This window comes from Miniopterus natalensis, chromosome 3, assembly GCF_054644295.1.
Source record: "Miniopterus natalensis isolate mMinNat1 chromosome 3, mMinNat1.hap1, whole genome shotgun sequence".
NCBI lineage: Eukaryota > Metazoa > Chordata > Mammalia > Chiroptera > Miniopteridae > Miniopterus > Miniopterus natalensis.
In genome coordinates, this window is record NC_142083.1 from 37,880,645 (window position 1) to 37,900,037 (window position 19,393).

Genomic DNA, 19,393 nt, shown 5'->3' on the forward strand with positions numbered 1-19,393 from the left:
AGAGAGGGAGAGAGAGAGAGAGAGAAACATCAATGATGAGAGAGCCATTGATTGAGCCCGCAACCAAGAATGTGCCCTCACGGGGAATCGAACCCCAATCGCCTGGATCCTAGGTCGATGCTCAACCGCTGAGCCACGCCCAGCTGGGCTGGATTTTATATAAGGAAAATAAATTTAATTTCTATAATTCTAAATTCAATTTCTGTAACTTTCTACCAACATAATGAACAGATATAATGAGGCAGTTTAATTTTACCTGAAATAAGATGTTTTTGATGTTTAGGAACATATCTCTCAAGAAGATGCTTCATACGTGCACCTTTGGCCTCATCCAAAGCACACTTTCCATTGTCACTTCTAAATAATGGATCAGCTCCATTGAAAAGAAGCAACTCTGCCACCTAGAGGAAGATTGTTCATATGAGGGAACAGGGACAAAAGGTACATTACTGTAAATGTATGCTAGCATACAACTCTAAGCAACATCAAGTATTTCAACAACACAAAGTTTGGGTTTACCTATAATATCTTGCCCAATAAAAAAATTAATGTAATTGCCACTGAATCATAATTTGTTGATATACATATCACTTTTCTTACAAAAAATTAGAGAGTGAGGGAGGAAGGGAGGAAAGGAAGAAGGAAAAGAAAGAAGGGAAGGATGAAAAAAAGGAAGGAGAGAAAGGAGGGAGGGAAGGAGGTATTTGTATCTCAGCTGCTGGTGAAATGGGGCTAGACGATATACCAAGAATGAGGACTGGGTTCTGTAGTGGTAAATGTTACTTTAGCAGGTTCCAGGAGATAGTTGTCTTCCATCTACACGTGTGTTGCTACTATTCCCCCGAGTGTCAGGGAGAAACTGGTCAATCCTTAATCTGTTACTACTCCTCAAGTAATCTCTTCTATGAAGCTCCCTCTGACCTCATCCACTGCTGTCCCAGAGAAAAATAACCTCTCCCTTCTCTCACATACATTATTTTATTATACAACCTAATATACTCTATATTATACTTCTTATATAGCTGTCTCTCCTGTACCCTGAGTTTTTTAAAGGTGGGACTATATTTTCTGTTTAAAATTAATTTATTATGCCCAAGCAGCACAACCACAGCCCTTCAGCTGGCCGGCTTCGCGTTGCTGGAGGTGCTTGTGACTGTCATCTGTGATGTGAAGGGTGTGCCTCCCTCAGCCAAGGGCTAGGAACAGGGATGCCCTGAACTCAAGGCCACTGCTGTAGTCACGGCAACCCGCTCAATGAGTGCCAATAAGGACCAGGAGATGGAACTGGAAACATTATGTTCTATATATAAAGGAGATGAAAATGTCGGGGAATTAAGTCCAGTTTCATTTCAATATAGGGTGAAAATGGTGATCCCAAAGCCTTCTTAATGGATAGAAACATATCCCCAGACACCTCCAATTATACCTATGAATGCTTTTTTTTAACACCACCATATCCTCAGCTATAAAGCAGAGCGTATTAGCCAAGTTACAGGAAGCAGTGGAAGTTCATCTCGGCACCGCTATGACCTACACATTGCTTGAATATGCCAAGGACAACAAAGAGCAGTTCATGGAGAATCACCATCCCATTAATTCTAGGACATCCATAAGCAATATCATTTCAGTTGAAACTCCTAATATAGCCCCATCGAGTAAGAAAAGAGACAAAAGAGAACAACTTTCAAAAGCTCAGAAATGTAAGCTGGAAGGTAAAACAGGTCACGAAGGAGAACTTCCTCCAGGATGGAACAGGGTTGCTGTGGCGAAGCATGTAAGCAAAAGAGGCTCGAGAGGTGGTGAACAGCACTTGAAATTCGAAACAAAAAGCAAACTGGGTTCAAAATCTTTTGTTCCTCTTTTCTAGTATTAGGGTGGCTTTTCATAAAACAATTTTTTTTATGTTTCTTATGTAAAAATGTTTTAAGCTGAAAATTCATGAAGAGATTTGGTTGAATTCAATTATTTTCACCAACTTGGCTTATAAAAGGTGAAAATGTTATTGTTTAGTATACTTTGGAAACCTTTCGAGCTTTATCAATGGACAAATATAGAGGATAATTAGTCATCAATGTTAATTTATATGACCTTATTCTACTGGATATGATAATTTTTTTAAAAAGAAGTATGAAGCCCTTTTCAAAAACTCCTGTCCCAGTGGAATACAATAGTGGGGTACATGCCCTTGACTGGACTCAAACCCGAGACCCTCAGTCCATGAGCCGATGCTCTAACCACTGAGCAGACCAGCCAGGGCTACACATAATATTCTCTGTAGTTTCTTCTCACTTATCCAAGGGTGAACTGCTTCTCTTTAATAAATGAATATTAGTTTATACTTTCCTCTTGGTTCAGGTCACGATGTTTGATCACAAAAGCTTTCCGTGGCATGTGGAACAGGAGAGTATAAAAACAAATCAGCCAAATACATTAGAAAGTATCTGAGTAGAAGTGCTGGTTCCCATTTAAAACATTTCTCTTCACTGCATATACCAAGATGGGAGTAAAAGATGCCTTAATATTTAATTTTTGTATTGTTGGGAGACATGTTTTGTGTTTTATATACAACAGAACTTTATTAAATGGTCGCATAACATACCCTTATTCTGCCTAATCATCTTGCAAATTTGCAAATACTGTTCCATCTTAAAAAAAAAAAGACCAAAAAAACCCACCCTGGATTAATGTGCATCAAGGTCAGGCTTATAGTAGACAATGGTTTTAATACATTTCTATTTATGTGCTGTTGTATATTTTTAGTTGTTTGGTAACTGAGGTCTTCTAAATGATTTAACATAAAACCACATTTCAAGTTTTGTTTCTTTTCAAATGTTCAAACGTATTTCTCAACCTGAGCATTTTTATAATAATAGACAGAAGTATTTCAAATGCCGAGCTGTAGTGCATGCTTGATTTTTTAAAATGATTAATAGAGGAAACTATTAGTTTTACCAGGGAGTTACTAATGTCTTTGTATGATTTACAGTGATTGGGTATCTGCCCCATGGCCTGGAAGAGGTGGTTTGACTCTCTATAGTGTAACAGAACATATCATCAAACTTCCTAAGAAAGCTCACTCCAGATACACATGGAATGAACAATCACCATGTCTAAGGAATATTTTTTCAATATATGTGAATCCCAATACCATTGTCAACCAATCCCATACACTCATATCCTCAGGACACTTCATGAAATAAAAGCTTTGTTAAAATCGTGACAGCTTACATCAACTTGCTATGCCATTTCCTTTACCTAACAAAGTAAGCCTAATAAAAAATGAATCAAGGTTTGTCTGATATAGCTTGTTCTTAGTGATGCCTATAGATTTTCAAAGACCACAACATTCTTGTCTAAATGTCTCCTATCATGTATAAAATAATTTGTTCCAGATTTTTCTAAGGAACCACACTAAGCTAATCATCTGTAATTCTCAAATTCTACCTTTTCCACATTTAAAAAAATGTACTTTTAAGTTTTATTGAAATAGCATTCACATGCTGCTCAGTTCATGTAAAGAATACAATGTTTTTTAGTATGTTAAGAGGGTTGTGTAAACATAACCATAACCTTATTTTGGAACATTTTCATTCCCCTTAAAAGAACCCTTTAACTATGATCTATCACTCACTTTTCCCCATCCCCTGCGTCCCATTCCTAATCCTCTTTCTGTCTCTATATAGTTGATCTATTATAGATATTTAAAATAAATAAAATCATACAATATGTGTTTTTAATGGCTTTTTTACTTTTAAAAAATATCATTATTATCTTTTAATATCTCCTATCTTTCAGTATCTTTCCAATATATAATCAATGCCTATAGGGCAATATATTTAAGTTCTTTCAACTCTAGAATGTTTAAGAAGCTCATACTCCCCAGGTTCCAGGTCCAGAATCAGGTTCCCAAGGGCTTCCCTATCTTGCATTTTTAGTCCTATCCCATCTAAGATATAGGAGCAATCCAATACCCAGGGCCGAGGCCATTTTTCTGATCATCTTTGCCTCACCTACAAGAGTCCCTGAGGTAAGCCTAGATCCTCATCAGATGCTCCCACCATTCCTCCTCTACCCTCCAACACAGTGTCCTGTCCCACTTTGATTCTCAAGGCTTTGGTTCTTAAGTCAGTCCAGAACTAACCTGGAACTCTCTCTTGGATTGCGTGAAGTAACTTGGCTTATCCCAGATAAACTGAAGGGGGGGGTAAAAAGAAGGCCGATTATGACTTCACCCCCGACACACACACTTGATTTTAGCCTTTAATTCTCATGACCATTCTCTACACTTCTACTCCATGTCATTCTCTTATCCGGCCATCAACCAGGATATGCCATAGTGCCAGGAACATGAGTCGTACGAACACAGGATAAGGCAAAAGGGCAGGTGGTAAGTAGCGAGGCCTGTGTCTTTGGTCCCTTCTCCTTCACTGGGGGAACAAGAGCAGTTACATATCTATCAGCAAAGGCTAGAGGGAGACAGCCAGCTCTAGAAGGTTAGGTGGAAATTAGCTGAAGACTCAGCACCAGGTAAAGCAAAGGGAGAAGTGAGAAGAAAAGGAGGAAAAGTAAAGTGCTCACGTCGCCCAAAGGGAGAAAAGATTCCCAACCAGAAAAGGTCAGCTATGGCAAGAGGAAAGGAAAGAGGTATTGGCATTGAGTTCTCACTGCTGAGGCCAACTGTGAAGAGGCAGTAAAGGACAGGGAGAAGGTGCACACCATCCCATCTAAACCTGCATTCTCTGGCCATTAAATTAGGTCCCAAGCAGAATTCCCTCCTCCCAGCCCTCTACACAATGTGCAGAAATGATCACTTCCCCAAAAACGCAAAACCACCTAAACTCTCCTAAAGTACTATTTCACACTAGGAAGGAATATGCCTATCTGTCTATGCCCATAGCTCCTAGCAGCCTTCCACAACTCTGTGGTAGGCATTTCTTCTCAAAGTATACAGAACAGATCTTCCTAAGCCCAGCTGATTAGCCCTCTTCCCTGTTCCAGGAGTTTTGAACCTAGGGGGAACTTCCAATACTGAAATAAATAACAAGATATTTTTAGCAAGTGCCTCAGCCCTATAATGCAGTACCTCAACCAAAAAAGGCCTAGAAAGCTTATAGCATATGTGATTTCTGAGATAAACTATGTGTGCTGGAATTCATAATCTCAATTAATATTATCCATTATTATAGTTACTATTAATCAACTCATATGGAATTACAGTATTTTGGTATTTAACCAAGGTACATCTGTGCTGGTGTGTACTGCCTGATCATTAAACCTGGGAGACCTTCATGTCGTATGCTGACTCTGACACTAGACTCTGTAAAACTGTATGCCTCCTATCAGGACTGGACATCGTTGTGTAACACTTTATAGGAGGAAACATTCTCTTAAAGCCTATAAATATAAAGCACAATACAAAAAGAGTCTAAAAGAAGTACAAGTTTTAAAAAATACCATATATAAACATAAAATGTCCTAGAGTTATTAAGAGTTATATGTAAAATGCCACCTACCATATTAGGCACAACAAATACATCACACAGTAAAATTTTAGTATAAATTCTGAATATTGATTAGCAGAATGAACTAAAACATTTCCTGCCTATTTTCCTATTGCTTGATGGCAGAGATTTTAAATACTTGCAGAATGTAGTATTTGCTCCACAAACAAAAGCATCACAGTACCTTGTAATGTCCATTCATCACAGCATCATGTAGGGGGGTGATCTGGTACATTCCTTTGATATTTACATCTGCTCCACCTTTTACTAGTTCAGTTGCTGTCTCATAAAATCCCCTTACACTAGCTTCATGAAGTGCTGTCCAACCTAGTATACAATAATGAAATGGTATTTGTTTATATTTGACATCTTAATAATGTTTTGTGCTTAGCCTTAAAATAAAAACTCAAATTCTAAACTGTTTCTTTAAAAAATATTTTTATCATATAATACAAGAAAATCTCAGCATGAAAACAATCTGTATTATTTGGTGAATTCAATAAATCTGAGGGACAAATCAAATTTCTACCCCCAACTCTGTTGCAGAAAAATATAAAAAGAAGTAAAATATTTAAAACTATTCCTGCCTTCTTCAAATAAAAAAGCTGTAAGGGTGGGTCATTATTAGCTCATAAAAAATGCTGGTTGCAGGCTACTTTTCTGTAGAGAAGAGGGGGGAAAAGCTTTATTCCTAGCTCAAGGTACTTCCATTAAAGTACACCAACTGGCAGGACCACACAGAACCAGTTCAAAAGCATACATTTCTTTAATCCTTATTTGCAAAAAGCTACTTACGGTAGTTCAACTAACAATCTACAAACTGCTCCAAGAAAACCATTCATCCAGATAAATATTCTTTTTCTCTGTTAGCCAGAGTCAATGGTATAGGTTATAGAATTTATTAAATTCCAATAAATCAGCCCTCGCTGGTTTTGCTCAGTGGTTAGAGCGTTGGTCCAAGGGCTAAAGGGTCCTAGGTTAGATTCCAGCCCAGGGCATGTACCTCAGTTGCAGGCTTAATCCCCTGCCCTGATCAGGGCACATTCGGGAGGCAACCAATAGATGCGTCTCTCTCATATGGACGTTTCTCTCTGTCTCTCCCCATCCCTTCCCCTCTCTCTGAAAAAGCAATGGAAAAAATATCCTTGGGTGAGGGTTAAAAAAAAAAAGAAGATCCCTTCCCAGCGTGGGTCAGCGGTTGAGCGTCAACCTAGGATCCAAGCGATCAGGGTTCGATTCCAGGTCAGGGCACATGCCCAGGTTGTGGGCTAGATCCCCAGTTGGGGGCGTGCATAAGGCAGCCAATCAATGACTCTCTCATCGTTGATGTTTCTCTCTCTCTCTCCCTCTCCTTTCCTCTCTCTGAAATCAATAAGGATATATTTAAAAAAAAAAAAAAATAGTCAAAGTGATGAAGAGCAAGGACCTACAACCAGGATTGCTGTCATTTAGAATCAAAGGTCAGATAAAGAGCTTCCCAGACAAGAAAAAAACTAGAGCTCATCACCACCAGACCAGTATCACATGAAATGTTAAAGGGTCTTCTTTAAGAAGAAAAAGAAAATATAAAATATGAACAATAAAATAGCAATAAATACATACCTATTAACAATTGAATCTACAAACAAAACAAACAAGCAGAACAGAAACAGACTCATAGATACAGAAAACTTTTTGTTGGGTGCCAGATGGGAGTGGCTTGGGGAGGGTGGGCAAAAAAGGCGAAGGTACAAATTGAAAAGAGGTACCAAAAAAAAGAAGTACAAATTGATTGTTACAGAATAGTCATGGGGATGTAAAGTACAATATAGGGATATAGTCAATAGTATTATAATAACTAGGTGTGGGGCTGGATGGATGCAGGATTTTTTGGGATGATTACATATTAAGTTAGGTAATATCTGGTCACTGGGGTATACAAAATATGAATATAATAAAAAAAGAATTATTTCAATTGATTTTTTAAATCAAAGACATTAAAAATGCATATGAGGACCTATAAAATGCAAATGTTACCTATGAAAAGACCATTGGTTTGTTGCTGTAACATTTTGTAATTTCTCAAAAGGCACTTAAATCTTTTTTGGATTGTATCACAAAATAAATATATTTAAGGTTTTCCAGCAGATATTATTTATCTTTTTGTTTCACAGCATCTGGCACATAGGACCCCTGAAAAAGCTCATAAACCTGAACTGATATGTCACATGGAGTCATACACCTCTTGCCAGTAGTTCTTGAGCTTTAATGAGGATAGAAACCACCTGGGGAACTTGTTACACCTGCAGGTTTCCAGGTGTTAACCTATAGATTGTGTGTGAGTGTGTGACTGTGAGAGAGAGTGTGTGTGTGTGAGCGTGTGTGTGAGCGTGAGTGTGTGAGTGTGAGTGTATCTGTGAGTGTGTGTGTGTGTGAGCGAGTGAGTGTGCTGGGAGCTGAAGTAAAGGTTGCATTTTAAACAAAACGTTGCAGGTGACCATGAAAATGGTTTGTAGACAGCTCTGAAAACACTGCCCTCTGCAACCTGTGGGATGCAGCAGCCAGGATATAAGGGTCAGAGCTAACACGCAAAGTGAGAGGGAAGTAGGAAGCAGGAGCTGGAAGAGGTGAGGATGAAGACCTCACGAAGGTCACAGAAGTGCTCGTGCAGTGAGGGAAGTTTCATTAACTGGCTCAAGACAAGCAGGGGACAGCCACCAAGGATGCTAATGATGGCAGAGGAAAAAGGGGGCTAATGAAAAAACACAGGTTAAGAGATGCTTGGCAAGTCCACAAGCCCAGTCAGCTGCACGTAGAGCTACTCCTGAATGTAAGGAGCAGACAGACAATAACATATTTGTCAAAAGCAAGGGAGCAAGTGCTTTATCCAGCAGATAAGGACGTAAGATGGAGGGCTACAGGAAGATGGTGGTTGACGTGGGTATTAGGTTTAGGATTACAGCCTGTTTAAACCCTGATTATAGAAGAAACCCAGATCTTGCTAAAGTTAAGTACTGAAGGTGCACTTGTAATCACCTGCTTGTCCATGGATTGTGCCACTGATCTCTGCACACCATAAGACTTTTTGCACTGTTTCATAAACTGAGAAAGTCTCGACACAACAGTAAAGGTATGGACACAGAAAATCCCTATCCAGGCTAGCCCAGTGCAGCTCAGTGCCTTAAGTACTTAAGTGCCTTTAAGGCAGGGGTTTGTTTTCTGCCCGTGAAATCATTTGGTCTGACCCTGCCAAGGCAACCACAGGCAGGACTTGAAATTCAATAAATTCAATTAAATGTTTGACCAGATATAGCAGGCTAATTTTTAAGCTGATAATTATGTATGGCAGGGCCAAACCAAATGATTTCACATGCTGTATATGGCCCGCAGACCAGACATTCCCCACCGCTGCATTAAGGAATCATTCCTCTCCGGGAGAACATGTCAGATTCTCCCCACCAAGAAGACTGTACCAGACACATAGCCTTGCAGAAAGACTATGCTTTCTGAGCTCCCTGCCCAACCCTACTCATACTCTCTTCTTTCCATTTCCCTGTCCATTGCTACTGCTGTACATAGACCATTCTATCAGCTTCCCTCCAAGCTCAGTGTACTATTAGCTTCTTTCAGCTTTTCACCACATTTCTTTCCCACTCAAAGTTGAGGTGCATAGTAAGGCTGCCCAGGCAAAAGCAGCAAGCCAGCCTCAGGAACCCCATCCTCCCATGTAATGCCACTGCACACAGCCCACCTGGTGGGCCCCGGGCAGCCATAATCACTGAAGGTGAAATATGATGCTCTTCTCTTGCTCCCTCCACTTCCCTGGGAGATGACTGTGAAGAGCTACCTGTGCAGGAAAATTACCTAGAAGCTTTCTGTGTGAGATTCGCCTTAGGCTCACTTTGCCAAACTTTTATAGGAGTGACTCATCGAACACTACAAACCACTTTCAAATTAACTGTGGGTAGTAACCCCAACTTACCAGCATAACTTGGTTGATTAACATTTCCTCCTTTTTCAATACAGTGATGAACAAGATGAGTATCGTTGAGCAGAGCAGCCTTGTACAGTAAGTTCTCTCCAAAAACGTTTCTCCGGTTAATGAGAGAAAGAGATATTTTATTCAACTTCCTTTTTTCTGAAAACAGGGAAGGAACAAAAGAATACAAAAAATAATAATCCTTATTTGAAAATCAGGAGGAATACAAGTAACAGGGCGAATCCAGGCAACATTCTGGCATAAAGGTGCACTATATCATGAAAGAGTATTTCCTCCATTAACCAAACTATAACATCTACATGCAATAAGGGGAAAGAGACAAATGTTATTAGTTTGAAAATATCTGTAGAAGTTATAAATCTGAGCAGTTTATGTTGATTGAGAACCATGAAAGGTGCATATATGAGATTAACAGATTATTTTCTTAAAAGCTCTGGTGAAAAATATTATTTAAATCTATAATTAAATGTTATTAAACCCAACAAAATGTTATATAATACCAAAATGTCTTATAAAACCATGAAAAGAAAACCTAAGATATATATAAGGAAAGCACAAAAGTTAACCTCAATGAGACCAGAAAAGAGAATGCTAAATTTTCTTTCTTTGCTAAAAATAACTGTCATTAAATTAAAGAACTGTGGTCTTGATCTGTACAATAGTTTTGATTTCCTAAGCCAGGAAATATAAAATTAAAATTGTTTACTAGGTTATGCATACCAGGTATCATTTCTCCACTATGCCTCCTAAAAATATTGAAACTCATTTAGATACTCCAAATTCTGGCAATTTTTGTGGCTAATATTCATTCAGTTTCCCTGAATTTCAGAATAGTTTTGATGATAGCTTTTCCAATTTTGATTTAGCTAACCTGCCCAACCTAAAACCTCACAAAGGTAATTGAGTACTGCAGCAGATTTCTTAGTAGACCACAATTTGCCTTTTGATTACTTCTATTCTGTTCCATTGTAAAACGAACCAACTGCTGAACATTTGAACCTACCTTCCTCCACCCCAGACTACAAAGCATTACCAAAAGTCAGCAGTCTTAACTCCCATATCTGTCTTTGCCAGTAGTACTTGCTATTATAATTATGTAATTTATTTAAAATAAATTAAGAATATAAAATTTTCAATGAAAACTAAGTTGTGGAAGACATTCACTCCCATTGTAAACAAATTTCTTTTGATTGATGTGGTAGGCTAAATAATGGTCCTCCAAAGATGCTCACATCTTAATCCCCAGAACCTGAGAATGCTACCTTATATAGCAAAAAGGACTTTGCAGATATGGTTAAGTTTTGGATCTTGGAAGGGAAGAGGGAAGTGAGAAGATCAAAAAGAGAGAAGACGCCCTAGCTGGTTTTGCTCAGTGGTTAGGGCACTGGCCCTCAGACTGAAGGGTCTCGGGTTCGATTCCCAGTCGAGGGCATGTACCTCGGTTGCAGGCTTGATCCCCGGCCCCAGTTGGGGGCGTGCGGGAGGCAACCAATCAATGCGTCTCTCTCACACCAATGTTTCTCTCCCTGTTTCTCTTCCTTCCACTCTCTCTAAAAAAATCAATGGAAAAAAGATCCTCAGGTAAAGATTAATAAATAAATTTTAAAAAGGGCAGGGGGAGAATGCAATGTGACCCTAGACGCAGAGACTGGACTGATGCGGCCAGGAGCAACAGTCACATAAAATGTAAATGGTCAAGACACTCCCAATTAAAAGGCAGAGATTGTCAGACTGTCCATTTCTCTCCTCTTTATGTTACTGTCACAAGTTTTACTTTCTGCTATTTTTGTTTCCTTTAAAATTGATTAATAAGAAAAAATTGTGTATTTTTATCCATATAGTTACCATTTTTGATGATCCTCATTCCTTTGTCTAGATTCAGATTTCTATCAAATATCATTTTTCTTCTGCCTGAAGAATATCCTTTAATATTTCCCAGAGTATGGGTGAGCTGATGATAAGTTCTTCCAGCTTTTGTGTGTCTGAAACTTTATTTCACCCTCATTTTTGAAAAATGTTTTTCTGGGTATAGGATTCTAGGTTATAGTTACAGAATTTTAAGAATAAAATATCTTTTAGAACTTTAAAGTTGCTACTCCACTGTCCTCGGGCTTCCATTGTTTCCAACAAGAAATTTGATGTCATCCTATCTTTAATCTTCTATACATGACATGCCTTTTTTTCTTATCAGCACATATATATCACATATATATTCTTCTGATTTCTTAAATGTCTGAATATTATTTCATTGGTTATATTATAATTTATTAACTTCATTTTGTTTAGATTGTTTCTAGTTACTTTATGAAAACAAGGTTGTGATGAACATCGTTATAAAAGTATCTTTACATAGCTAAGCAAGTGTAGTTATGGAATAAATCACTTTAAGTAGAATTGCTGATTCAAAAGAATTGTGACTTAAAATTGTGATGAATGTAAATAAACAGCCCTATAAAAAGACTGAACAAACTTAAACCATTCCTGATAACATATGAGAATGTTAACTTTTTCCACATTCTCACCACTGGGAATTCTCAAATGTTTAAGTATTTGGCATTCTCTTAGGTGAAAATTATACTCCTTAATTGGCATTTCTTTAATCATGAGTGAGATGTTAATCTTTTTCTGTATTTTTTTTCCTGTGAACTGGCCTTTACCCTTTTTTCATCCTTTATCTAAGCTTACTATTTTGTAAGAGCTCTTTGCATGCTAATGAAATTAAGCCCTCATCATGTATTACTAATACTTCTGTGTTTGATGTTTGGTTTTCTTTAGGTTATTTTTCCATAACAATTTTTTAAAATATATGTAATAAATTTTATCAGTCTTTTCCCTCCTGGCTTCTGAGCTTGAATCATTTTTTAAAAAGCCTTTTTCTACTCTAAGAATACAAAAAGATTAACTTATGTTTTGTTCAAGAACTTTTTCTTTTCTTTTAAATCTTGCCAAAATGGAACTAAATTTAAGCGTAAGAAATGTTACAGGGATCCAGTTTTGTTTGTGTTTTTCACTATTTATTGCTTAGTCCTTCTTTTTGCCACCAATTTGAGATGCCGTCTTAGTCACATACCTGTGCCCATACTCCCACTGTATCTGGCTTCTACACCTAAACTTTTTTTTTTTTTTTTAAATCTTCACCTGAGGATATTTTGTCCATTGCTTTTCAGACAGTGGAAGAGAGAGAGAAAGAGAAAAACAACAACACTGATGTGAGAGAGACACATCGATTGGTTGCCTCCCCGCCTTGATGGGGATTGAGCCTGCAACCGAAGTATAGGCTCTTGGCAGAATAGAACCCGAGACCCTTCAGGCTGAGGGCCAACACTCTAACCACTGAGCCAAACCAGCTAGGATCCTATATCTAAACTTTTTATTCTGTTTCATTGATTTGTCTGTCTACTCCTGTGCCAGTACCAAATTATTTTAATTTCTGACTTTCTAATTGCTTTCATATAATGTAGGGCTGGTTCCTGCCCCACTCTTCCTTTGCTTTTATTTTTCCGAATTTTCTTGGTTAGTTTTTCATATTTACTTTTCCAGCTGAAATTTAGTATCATATAACATTCTCATAGCTAACTTCCAACCCTATAAAGCAAAATAATTAACAAATAAAAATCTGTTTTTGATTGGGCTTTCACACGTTTACAGAATAATTTAGGGAGTGGTAAGTTTCTTACAACATTGAATCTATACTGTCAAGGATAAGGTTTTCTTTCCACTTATTCCATTTTTTTATGTCCTTCAGCATAATTTTTAAACCCTCTTTTACAGGTATGGCACATTTATTATTATGTATATAAGTATTTTTCCCTCTTTGTAACTATTATGAATAGGATGTTCTATTTTCTAACTGGGTAATATTTTATATATGAAAGGTATGTACTCTGTCTTCTTTTGGTTTACTAAATTTTTAAAACCTTTTTATTTGGAAATAATTACAGGCTTACAAAAAGCTATAAAAATAGAACAAAGGATTCACCTATTGTTAATATTTTGCCACCACTTTTAAATCATTCTATCGCCATCTAATTATATACATACACATGCACACAGACACGTATATACATAAATAGCTTGCATACACTATGTCCCATTACTCATTAATACTGAAGTGTATCTTTTCCAAAAACAAGGACATTCTTTTACATAATCAAATTATTATTAAATTCAGGGAAATTTAACACTGATAAAATATTATTATTTAATCTACAGTTCATATTTCAATTTTACCTACTCCACTATCCATTGTTTTTCAATCATCTTTGTAGATTCTTGTTTCTTTCTGATATATATATGTTTTTAATCCTCACCCAAGGGTAAGTTTTTATTGATTTTTAGAAAGGGGGAGAGGGAGAAAGGGAAAAGGAGAGAGAGAGGGAGAGAGAAACATCGACTGGCTGCTTCCAGTATGAGTCCTGACTGGGGGTGGAACCCGCAATGTAGGTATGTGTCCTGACCAGGAATTGAACCCGAAACCTTTTGGTGTACAGGATGATGCTCCAACCAACTAAGCCACCTGGCCAGGGCTCTTTTTTATAGTTTTTTAGTTCATTTTTTGAGGTTTTATAGGAATACAGAAATAACATCTAAGATGAAGAATAGTAAGTTTTGTCTTCTCCTTTCCTCCATTTATTCCTTTTGGTATGATTTCTCAAAGCTTTATGCTAGGTTGGTCACATTACAAATAGGTCAGACATCTAAATTTTAAAAGGGTTCTGTAACTATTTTCTCAAAAGTACAAGTATAGAAAAAATACCAGCCTATGAACCAAAAGTTCAGTATCAAGTCCTAGTTATGCTACTAATGAGCTGTGCAATGCTGGGGAAGATCCTTAACCTCCTTGAATTTCCTCATCAGTAAAATGAGAAAGTTGAGATAGATAATCTCCATACCCTTTTTAGTACCAGAATTCTATGTTTCTGTAAGTTACTTAATTAAAGAAATAAAATATACCTCACCATTCTGTCTTGTGATTTTTCCATTTTCCCAGATCTGTTTTCTACTCTTGAGTCCAGATGAATGCATGTTCTTCCTTTTACCTTCAGTCATTAAAGCAGGGCCCTGCATTCTTGAAAAATAAATGTGTTTTAAAATTACTCTCATGTTCTCTACAACCATTCACAGAGAGCCATACCAAATTTTGACCAAATTTTTAAAACTCACAAGATATTTTACTGAGCTGGTTCAAGTAGCACAGCAGTTTTAAATATGGAGATGGCTCCTGAGCAAACTGGATAACTCTGTGACAGGTATGCTAGTCACGGTGGTTTCTAGCCTTTTCTTTGTGCCACCTGTGTGTTTTTCTCCTTTAGCGAAGTCACCTACAAGTGTATCCTGAGTCTCTTGTCCCCTCACTCTCCATGTTGACATATGACTATCACTCTGTTCACCTTCTAGGAAAAAAGAGGCAGACCCTTTTTTTTTTTTTTTAATATATCTTTATTGATTTCAGAGAGAGGAAAGGAGAGGGAGAGAGAGAGAGAGGGAGAAACATCAATGATGAGAGTCACTGATAGGCTGCCCCCTACAAGCCCTCGGCTGGGGATCAAGCCCGCAACCCGGGCATGTGCCCTGGCTGGGAATCAAACCACGATCTCCTAGACCCTAGATCGATGCTCAACCACTGAGCCATGCCTGGCCAGGCAAGGCAGGCTCTTTGTAAAAAAAAGGACTTGCCATGTTGTATATGGCACTGATCAAAAACTGCAAAATACTGGCATAAAAACAGATACAGAGATCAGAGGAACTGAATAGAGAGCCCAGAAATAAACCTATGGATATATAGTCAATTAATTTATGACAAAGGAGCCAAGAATATACAATGGAGAAAGGATGGTCTCTTCAATAGATAGTATTAGGAAAACTGGACATCCAGATGCAAAAGAATAAAACTGGATCATAATCCTGCACCATACACAAAAATTAAAATGTATGAAAGGTTTGAGAGTAAGACCTAAAACCGTAAAACTCATAGGAAAAAAACATAGGGGTAAACACTTTCACACTGGTCTTAGCAATGATTTTTTGGATTTGACACCAAAAGTAAAGGCAACAAAAACAAGTGGAACTACATCAAACTAAAAACCTTCTGCAGAGCAAAGGAAACCATCAGCAAAATGAAAAGGCAACCTTCTGAATGGAAGAAAATATCTGCAAATTATATATCTGATAAGTGGTCAAAATCCAAAATATATAAAGAACTCATATAACACAACAGCAAATAAAAATATGATTAAAAATGGGAGAGGAACTAAAAAGATATTTTTCCAAAAAAAGACATCCAATGGCCAATGGATGTACATGAGGTACATGAAAAGGTGCTCAACATCACTAACCATCAAGGAAATGCAAATCAAAACCACAGTGAAGTAACACCTTACGCCTGTTGGAATAACTATTATCAAAAGACAGAAAATAGCCCGGCCAGCATGGTTCAGCGATTGAGCATCACCCTATGAACCACGATGTCAAGGTTTGATTCCCAGTCAGGGCACATGCCTGGGTTTCAGGCTCAATCCCCAGCAGGGGGCATGCAGGAGGCAGCTATCAATGATCCTCTCATTATTGATGTATTTATCTCTCTAGCCCTTCCTTTCTCTGAAATCAATAAAAAACATATTAAGAAACAGCAAGGTGGTGAGCATATGGAAAAGGGTACCCTTGTGCACTGTTGTTGGGAATATAAATTGGAAAACAGCCAATGGAAAACAGTATGGAGGTTCCTCAAAAAAATTAAAAATGAAACTCTCATATGATCCAGCAATTCCACCTCTGGGTATTTATCCAAAGGAAACAAATACACTATCTTCAAAAGACAGCCACATCTCCATGTTCACTGTAGCATTATTTACAACAGCCAAGATATGAAAACAATCTATATTGATGTATGAATGGGTAAAGAAAATGGGGTATATATATATATATTATTCAGCCATAGAAAGGAAAAAAATTCTGCCATTTTTGACAACATGGATGGGCCTTGTGGACATTATGCTAAGTGAAATAAGTCAGACAGAGAAAGACAAATAAGGTATGATCTCCTTATTTGTGAAATCTAAAAAAAACTCAAACTCATAGACACAGAGAACAGACTGGTGGTTGCCAGAGGGGTGCATGAAATGGTTGAAGGTGGTCACAAGGTACAAACTCCCAGTGATAAGAGAAATAAATCCTGTATAAGGTGACAAACAGCGATGTAGTTTCATTCTTTTGCATGTGGCTTTCCAATTTTCCCAGCACCATTTATTGAAAGGCTTTATTTTCTCCATTGCATATTTTTGCCTTCTTTGTAAAAAATTATTTGTTCATATAGTGGGTTTATTTCTGGGCTCTCAATTCTGTTCCATTGGTCTGTGTGTGTTTTTCTGCCAATACCATGGTGTTTTGATTAATGCCTCTTTGTAGTATAATTTGAAGTCAGGGAGTGTGATACCTCTGGCTTTGTTCTTTTTTCTCAGAATTGCTTTGGCTATTTAGGGTCTTTTGTGGTTCCATACAAATATGATTGGGGGGGGGGGGGTTGTTCTATTTCTTTTAAAAATGCCACTGGGATTTTGATGGAGATTGTATTTAATCAGTATATTGCTTCTGATGGGGATTGTATTTAATTGGTAATATGGCCATTTTAACTATGTTGATTCTTCCAACCCATGAACACAGAATATCTGTCCATTTCTTTGAGGCTTCTTTAAATTCATTTAATAATGTTTTGTAGTTTTCAGTGTATAGGTCCTTCACATCCTTTGTTAAGTTTATTCTTACGTATTTTATTATTTTTGTTGCAATTGCAAAAGGAACTGTTTTTTTCATTTCTTTTTCTGAGATTTCATTGTTAGTATATAGGAATGTAATAGATTTCTGTACATCAGTTTTGTATCCTGCAACTTTACTATATTTGTTTATTGTTTCTTTGTCACCATATACAAAAATTAACTCAGAATGGACCAGAGACATAAATATAAGATCTGAAACAATAAATTACATAGAAGAAAACGTATGTACTAAACTTACAAACTTGGTCTTTGAGAGGATTTTATGAATTTAACCACAAAGACAAGGGAAGTAAAGCAAAAATAAATGAATGGGACTATGTAACACTAAAAAGCTTCTGCACAGCAAAAGAAACTGCCAACAAAACAAAAAGGCAACCAACCAAGTGGAAAAAGGTATTTGCAAACAACACTTCCGATAGCATTTAATATTCAAAATATATAACAAACTCATACAACTCAACGACAAAAAACAATCCAATTAAGAAATGGGCCCAGCCAGTGTGTCTCAGTGGTTGAGTGTGAACCCACGAACCAGGAGATCATGGTTCAATTCCTGATCAGGGCACATGCCTGGGTTGTGGGCTCAATCCCAAGTAGGAGGCATGCAGGAGGCAGCCAATCAATGACTCTCTGCTTAATGACTCAACTGATGTTTCTATCTTTCTTCCCCTCTCCCTTACTCCCTCTGAAATCAATTTAAAAAAGAAAAAAGAAAAAAAGAAATGGGCAGAGGACCTGATCAGACACTTCTCCCAAGAAGACATACAAATGGCCAACAAATATATGAAAAGATGCTCAACTATACCAACTATAAGGGAAATGCAAATCCAAAGCAAAATGAGATACCACCTCACACCTGTTAGAATAGCTGTTATCAATGAAACAAGTAATAACACGTGTTAGAGAAGGTGTGGCGATAAAGGAACCCTCATTCACTGCTGGTGGGGATGTAAACTAGTACAGCCGCTATGCAAAACAGTATGGAGGTTCCTCAAAAAATTAAGAATAGAGTTAACATATGACCCAGCAACCCCTCTTCTGGGTATCTACCTGAAAAATATGAAAAGATTTATTCACAAAAATGCATGGTCCCCTATGCTCATTGCAGTATTATTCATAGTGGCCAAGACATGGAAACAACCAAAGTGTCCTTCAATAAATGACTGGATAAAGAAGATGTGGTACATACATACAATGGAATACTACTCAGCCAGAAGAAAAGATGAAATACTGCCATTTGGGGCAACATGGATGGACCTTGAGAATATCATGCTAAGCAAAATAAGTCGGACAGAAAAAGGTAAGAACCATATGATTTCACCCATATGTGGAACATAAAACTGAAAGCAACAAATGAACAAACAAGAAAAACCAACAAACAAAAACTTACAGGCACAGACAACAGTATGGTGGTTATCAGAGGGAAGGGGAATGGGGGGTAGTAAAAGGTAAATGGGGTCAAATACATGGTGACAGGAGATTTGACTTTGGGTGGTAAACACACAACGCAATACACAGATGATATATTACAGAATTGTACACTTGAAGCCTATATAATTTTATTAACTGTTACCTTCATAAATTTTAAATTTTTAAATATATAAGTCCTGGGGATATAATGTACAGCATGGTGACTACAGTTAACAATACTGTATTGTATATTTGAAAGCTGCTAAGAGAGTAAATCTTAAGTTTTCATCACAAGTAAAAAAGTTGTAACTATGTATGGTGATGGATGCTATCTAAAACTTACTAAAAAAAAAGAAAGAAAATTACCACAAGACAGAAATACAAGTCTCCATTACTTTGTCTTAAAAATAAAGGAGTAAGAGAGTTTTCTAGCTTTAAAAAAAGCAACTGCAAGATAAAAATTTAACACTAAAAGGTAAATTTTGCTCGGCTGGCATGGCTCAGAGGTTGAGCGTCGACTATGATCCAGGAGATTGTGGTTCAATTCCTGGTCAGGGCACATGCCCGGGTTGCAGGCTCGATCCCTAGTTGGGGGCGTGCAGGAGGCAGTCAATCAATGACTCTCTCATCATTGATGTTTCTATCTCTCTCTCTCCCTCTCCCTTCCTCTCTCTAAAACCAATAAAGATATATTTTTTTAAAAAGTAAATTTCTTTACTTAGGGTAACTAT

At 37.4% G+C, this 19,393-nt stretch overlaps 1 protein-coding gene and 1 pseudogene across 1 annotated transcript in view; one reads left to right on the forward strand and one right to left on the reverse strand.

The window, feature by feature from the left end:
* The window catches only part of ANKRD31 (ankyrin repeat domain 31), a 91,029-nt gene that overhangs the window by 45,711 nt on the left and 25,925 nt on the right, over positions 1-19,393 (reverse strand). Inside the window, exons 9-12 of the mRNA XM_087815192.1 lie at positions 14,439-14,548; positions 9,463-9,618; positions 5,686-5,828; positions 257-401 (exon numbers count right to left, since the gene is read on the reverse strand). Coding sequence (XP_087671318.1) covers positions 257-401; positions 5,686-5,828; positions 9,463-9,618; positions 14,439-14,548 — 554 coding nt within the window. The remainder of the gene's footprint in view (positions 1-256; positions 402-5,685; positions 5,829-9,462; positions 9,619-14,438; positions 14,549-19,393) is intronic.
* LOC107531199 (RWD domain-containing protein 4 pseudogene) lies at positions 1,255-1,867 on the forward strand (annotated as a pseudogene).